The sequence below is a fragment of the Priapulus caudatus genome, unplaced genomic scaffold (genome assembly GCF_000485595.1).
Source record: "Priapulus caudatus unplaced genomic scaffold, Priapulus_caudatus-5.0.1 Scaffold130, whole genome shotgun sequence".
NCBI lineage: Eukaryota > Metazoa > Priapulida > Priapulimorpha > Priapulimorphida > Priapulidae > Priapulus > Priapulus caudatus.
Window position 1 is genome coordinate 85055 of NW_014577191.1, and position 6752 is coordinate 91806.

Here is a 6752-nt window from a genome sequence, read left to right on the forward strand (position 1 = left end):
CCAAGAATAGCCTTGCCAATTCACAGAAGAGATCGATGAATACACGGGACGGGTTCTAAACTATACCGGTTGAAAACCGCTTAAAAAGGCTTTAAAAAAAACCACCACACAAAAACAAAAAAGGTAAAGATTGCCTGAAAATAGCGGGCTGTATATACTTTGGCCTAACTGGACCCGGTCCCACCTCTCGCTCACTCCACCCATCGAGTAATCGAGTGGAGCGACATACCAGTCTATATCTTTGCCTATGCTATATTTCGCAACGGGTGCTGCATGCACAGAGATTTGGTAAGCCCAATAATGTAAGTAGAGGTAATGTAGCATATGTAATAATGAAGTTAAATGTTCAGTAGCTATTTTGGCATAGTTTCCGATATGAGATGTACAAGTTGAATTTGATCAGGAGTAGATAATAGGTATCTACTCCTGATTTGATCATGTGCAGCCGATATTGATCGGGGCCGGTCGTGGATCACGTATTTCAGATTCGGGCTATTCAAAGCTGTGCGGTGTCGTGAATAGCGATCTGTCAGCTGAACCAGCCAATGAGATCTATCTATATTCTAATTTTGGAGTCCGTATCATCAGCCAGTGCATAGCATACAATAAAACATTTGTGTTGGGTGTGGGTGTGTGGTGTGGTGTGTGTGTTGTGTGTGTGTGTTGTGTGTGTGTGTGTGTGTGTGTGTGTGTGTGTGTGTGTGTGTGGTGTCTGTATTCACTGTGTATACTTGCCAAAAAATGGTTAATGTGTTGACATCTCAACCATAACAAAAACATGTGCAACAACTACAACTCTCTATATAACCTTACACTAACACTACTGGTATAAACGCATGCATCACAGTCACTACGCCCGCGCTTAGCGCGGGTTCCAGCTAGTCTTACTAAAGATCTGTGTCTCGTGGTCGTTAGGCGAGCAGCGCGATGTTGCACGAGCATGCAGGAAGCATTACCCAGCTCGTCCCGCCACATCACGGCCGGATTTCCCGCGCCGTTAGCTCCTCGCCCGTGCGCTTCTCACCGTAAGTGCCTGCATCCGCCACCGTCTTACGTACGTGGCGGCTCGCGTGCGATTCCTACATCCGCGAGAGCACGAACGAAGAAGCCGGTGCGGTATATATACGTACGTCGCGCGTGCAGGCAGCAGGCGAACTCAGTAGCGATGGCTTGGGAAAACACAGCCACGTAACAACGACGCGACTTCTCCTGCACGCACGCAGACAGACGAGACGTCGTCACGTAAGACGCGATTCTCCTGACCGCGCAGGGACAGACGAGACGCCGTCACGTAAGACGCGACTTCTCCTGACGCGCGCAGGACAGACGAGCGTCGTCACGTAAGACGCCCGACTTCTCACTGACGCGCGCGGACAGACGAGACGCCGTCACGTAAGACGCGACTTCTCCCTGACGCACGCAGACAGACAGACGTCGTCCGTAGACGCGACTTCTCCTGACGCGCGCGCGGACAGACGCAGACGCCGTCACGTAGATCGCGCGACTTCTCCCTGACGCGCGCGGACAGACGAGACCGCCGCACGTAAGACCGACTTCTCCTGACGCACGCCAGGACACGACGAGACGCCGTCACGTAAGACGCGGACTTCTCCCTGACGCGCGCAGGACAGACGAGACGCCGTCACGTAAGACGCGACTTCTCCCTGACGCACGCAGGACAGACGAGACGCCGTCACGTAAGACGCGACTTCTCCCTACGCACCAGGACAGACGAGACGTCGTCACGTAAGACGCGACTTCTCCCTGACGCACGCAGCGACAGCGAGACGCCGCCACGTAAAAGACGCGACTTCTCCCTGACGCGCGCAGGACAGACGAGACGCGGGCACGTAAGACGCGACTTCTCCCTGACGCACGCAGGACAGACGAGACAGCCCGTCACGTAAGACGCGGACTTCTCCCTGACGCACGCAGGACAGACGAGACGCCGCCACGTAAGACGCGACTTCTCCCTGACGCACGCGGACAGACGAGACGTCGTCACGTAAGACGCGACTCTCCTGACGCACTGCAGACAGACGAGACGCCGTCACGTAAACGCGAGCTTCTCCTGACGCGCGCAGGACAGACGAGACGCGCACGTAACAACGACGCGACTTCTCCCTGCACGACCGGACAGACGAGACGTCGTCACGTAAGACGCGACTTCTCCTGACGCGCGCAGGACAGACGAGACGCCGCCACGTAAGACGCGACTTCTCCCTGACGCACGCAGGGACAGACGAGACGCCGTCACGTAAGACGCGACTTCTCCCTGACGCACGCAGGACAGACGAGACGCCGCCACGTAAGACGCGACTTCTCCCTGACGCACGCAGGACAGACGAGACGCCGCCACGTAAGACGCGACTTCTCCTGACGCGCGCAGGACAGACGAGACGCCGCCACGTAAACGCGACTCCCTGACGCGCGCAGCACGAGCCGCCGCCACGTAAACGCGACTTCTCCCTGACGCACGCGGACAGACGAGACGTCGTCACGTAAGACGCACTTCATCCCTGACGCGCGCAGGACAGACGAGACCGCCGTTCACGTAAGACGCGACTTCTCCCGACGCACGCAGACAGACGAGACGTCGGTCACTAAGACGCGCGACTTCTCCCTGACGTCGCGCAGACAGACGAGCACGCGCACGTAAACGCGACTCTCCCTGACGCACGCAGGACAGACGAGACGCGTGCTGCTCACGCGACTCTGCGAGCTACCGTGAGGGGCTAGGGTGACGACCAACGCGGCAGCGAGACTCCGCGGGCCGAGGAAACGCCGATGGAGAGATGCACCCTCAGCGTCTCTTAGTGAAGCCCTCTTATACACAGACGCGATGAATCTAGACACTACAGCCTAGCGCAGACCTGCTGATTTGCTGTTGATCGTCGTTGGCAACCTACAACCGCAAAGCGATCGTCGATGGTGTCACCGCTTGTGCGCACACATGCGAGTTCGAAGCATTCTAGCAGAATTTGGGAGCGATGAGAGCGACGAGAATGATTCTTGCAACTCGTCGGCAAGCGCCGAATCGATACATCCGGTTGTTTAGACACTTCCATATTTTAACTATACATACAGGCTTGTATTCGTTGCTTATGGTTATATGATGCAATTGTTCACATTGTTAATCATTGAGTGAGTGACCGACGACACTCAGAGGATAGGCTAATGAATTGTGACTTCAAATTTTTATAATCTGAACATATTTTAGAGTATCGTCATAGTTTATACTTATACTATTACTAGTGTAAGATTATATTTTAATAATGTTAGGGTGCAATTTATTATTTTATAGCCCAATGATATAACTTATTTATACGACTAAGAGCTGGCCACATTTGCACATGTCGCACATTGCGAAAATAAATTGGGGACAGTTCTTATATCCTTGAACCCAATTTATTGGTCTACACAGTCTGTGTCTGTCAAAGAACAGCCTGCAGCCACAGGCCTAGGTCTACGTAAATTTAAGATCAAACCTTACACATTCACATTGTCATTGTGAATCATTGTGATTAATTATAACATATCGCAGTTTAGCTCGAATCGTAGTCTGCATTTGTATAAAGCGAATTGAATTGTGCTACTTGCAAACTTGACATTGTGATGGCCCACGGGACAATACCTTTTGAGAGTAGATCCGTCTAATTTTTCACAGCATAATGATACAGGTGCCTGCCACAGACGAAATTTGAAAATCGCGCTTACCTCTACCGTAAACAAACAAACGAATGAGCATCTATACGAGTTTCGTGCCGCCCTCTATGAACACTAAACTAATTAATTATAGCGAGAAAGATTTTCTTCCGCTTCCTGTGTAATCTCCGGCGACAGCGTGGAACTGAAGTACTGTCATAAACTATCAGATTTCGTTTGCCAGGTATGGCTAGTGAAGCAGAAATCCAGCTGATGGAAGACAGAGCCAACAGAGCAGACGAAATCATACAGACGCTGAGGGTGGAACTCGCATCACTGCAGCAGGCTGCCGGTATATTACTTATATTATCAGGTAGGAATTTGAGGATACATTTAGTCCCGTTAGTACTTACTTTTAATGTAAAAAATTGCAACAAAAACTTTACAAAATTAATATACAGTAACACCATAGAAAATTCGCGGCGTAGTCAATTTAATCCGATGATTTCAGGGGAGTATTGTATGGCTTGCAGTGAGCGATAGCGCGCGAGGCCGGTGGCGTCGAGTACTATATATGTGTGGCGTGATTATTTATCACAATCTGCGTAATAATATCACGGCTGGCAATGTAATACGCTCGGTGAAATATTTATTACGCAGCGTTACGCAGCGAAAGAATAGTGGGCTTACGAGTATGGTATAGAGAGCATACGCAATCACGTGGTATTTCAAAGGCGTGCACAGACTATATCAAATCAAAGGTCAATCATAAAAGAATATTAATTAATATGTTGTAGAGAACTTCCGATCAAAAGCGCCAACGCAATTACATATTCCATGTTTCTACTTCCTAACCTGTATAATAAAAAGTAATATGTAAAGACACGCGAGCGCACGTGACGTCCACGCACGCACACACACGCACACACTAGCAGGCACGGACGCACACGTACACGCACACACTAGCAGGCACACGCACGCACACACTAGCAGGCACGGACGCACGCGCACACACTAGCAGACACACACGCACACACTAGCAGACACGCACGCACACACTAGCAGGCACACGCACACGCACACACTAGCAGGCACGCACACACACATCCTGACGCACACACTAGCAGGCATGCACGCACACACCCTCACGCACACACTAGCAGGTACGCACGCACACACCCTCACGCAATGGAATCATTCAGGAGTAACATTGGGTAAGATCGATTTCACAGACTTCGGCGTCAGCTTACGATGCTTCCCCGGATAACGCAGGGACCTACCTTTCTTCAAGAGCCTCGTCGATGTCTTCCACTTCGAAGATCATGGACGTAGTTGCATCGTCATCTCCAACGTTGAATTCCGAGACATTCCCGAGTCCGTTTGTTATGTTCGTGTCCATCCTCGTCTCATGGCCCTGGTGCGTGCCACCCGATGCATTATCTCGAGCCTGAATACATCGCAAACGCAGTAGATTACGAGGACATAACAATATGCACGTACATGTGTCAGTTAAGTAGTAGCACAATAGTGCTAATATTATAGTGAAGGACAACACTGCCACTACGTAGAGCTTCAAAATTTCATTTCAATGTATTCCCCCAATTTAGTAGATGGATGACAGATAACGACAGAATAAGTTTCTACGTATAAATTTTCTAAAAATAGGATATAATTTTACTACACTTTAGTCTTAGAAGAGGAAATGGAGACACGTTTCAGGTTTATGCTAAATATACATGCATGCTATATACACATATGTATACAATGTATACAATGTATACAGTATACGCTATATTTCAATATATTTATACAAGTAAATAAAAAATCCACGTATATATTACATACTACACACACGCACACGCACACGCACACGCACACGCACACGCACACACACACACACACACACACACACACACACACACAACACACATACACCACACACACACGCACGAACGCATGCAAGCACGCACGACACATACCCCACACCCATGCACGCACGAACGCACGAACGCACGCACACACATATACAGTCTGCATATATCAGAAGTAAATACTAGGCGGAGCAAATATTACCCTTATTATTTACTCCTGGTTCTTGTGATACATATGTATAGTTACTATAGTACTATATAATAATACAATTATACATACTGAATCTTGTGTGGTCAGCTGTTGGTTGCTATGGCTGGTTACACGCTTGCTTCCGTAGCTGGCGGCCATGTGAAAGTTTTTACCAGGTAGCTTAATAGATCATAAAGTTCTCCCTTATGGCCTCGTTCGCTAAACAAGAAACAGACGAGTTTTAACGGAGCTTCGTAAAACTCAGCTCAAGATTAGAAGCACATAATATAAATCGTTGTGTCTGGTTTCTATAGCCTAAATTGTACAGGTCAACAATTCCTTATAGACAATTACGAAACTTGTAAATCTCTGAAAATCTTTTTCGAAAAGTTTTTTCGTGGAGTGTAATTCATGTGCAGTAAATCACCCGAGTGGTGGTGCTTAACATGTAACAACGTGCTAAATGCCTCTATTATGCCAACACTGTGTAGGAAAGAGCTTATGGTACAAATTTATCCCACTATTTCATTTAACAATTTATTACAGGAAAAATACATTGTAATATTGTTTACAGTCTTCATTCATTCCACGAAGTGTAAACAACAAGTGCCGCGGAGCGACAGCGCTCATCTAACGTCTACTGCAGTGACTCTGTGGTAGAGTGGTGGGATTCTAGTAAACCCTGTTAGTCCCAAATGTGTTCACATACACGCCAAAACAGTGGAATGCACAGGGATGGTATCAGGAACCTTCTCAAAAGAATGTTCGTTGGGATCGTTATGAAAGTTGCCACGGCATGGTGCGTACGTTTAAGTGTCTTCAGATTAAAGATGGAAGCACCCATCGTACGTAATAGCAACAACTATTTGCAAGACAGAATAGATAAGCACTCATCCATTTACCTACGCAAGCCTACAGGCTGCAATAGAGAGCTGCCACCTGTAACCAATTAACGCAGGTAAAAACTACACAGTACTTACCACCACCACATGCACTGGCAGTGGCATACGTTACATGTAATATACTCACAGTACAGAATGCCATAT

At 48.3% G+C, this 6752-nt stretch overlaps 1 protein-coding gene across 1 annotated transcript in view; it reads left to right on the forward strand.

Moving 5' to 3' along the window:
- Positions 1–3802: 3802 nt before the first annotated feature.
- The window catches only part of LOC106805863 (aminoacyl tRNA synthase complex-interacting multifunctional protein 1-like), a 13564-nt gene continuing 10614 nt past the window's right edge, over positions 3803–6752 (forward strand). Inside the window, exon 1 of the mRNA XM_014807634.1 lies at positions 3803–3997. Within this exon, the coding sequence (XP_014663120.1) occupies positions 3892–3997 (106 nt within the window). The 5' untranslated portion in view covers positions 3803–3891. The remainder of the gene's footprint in view (positions 3998–6752) is intronic.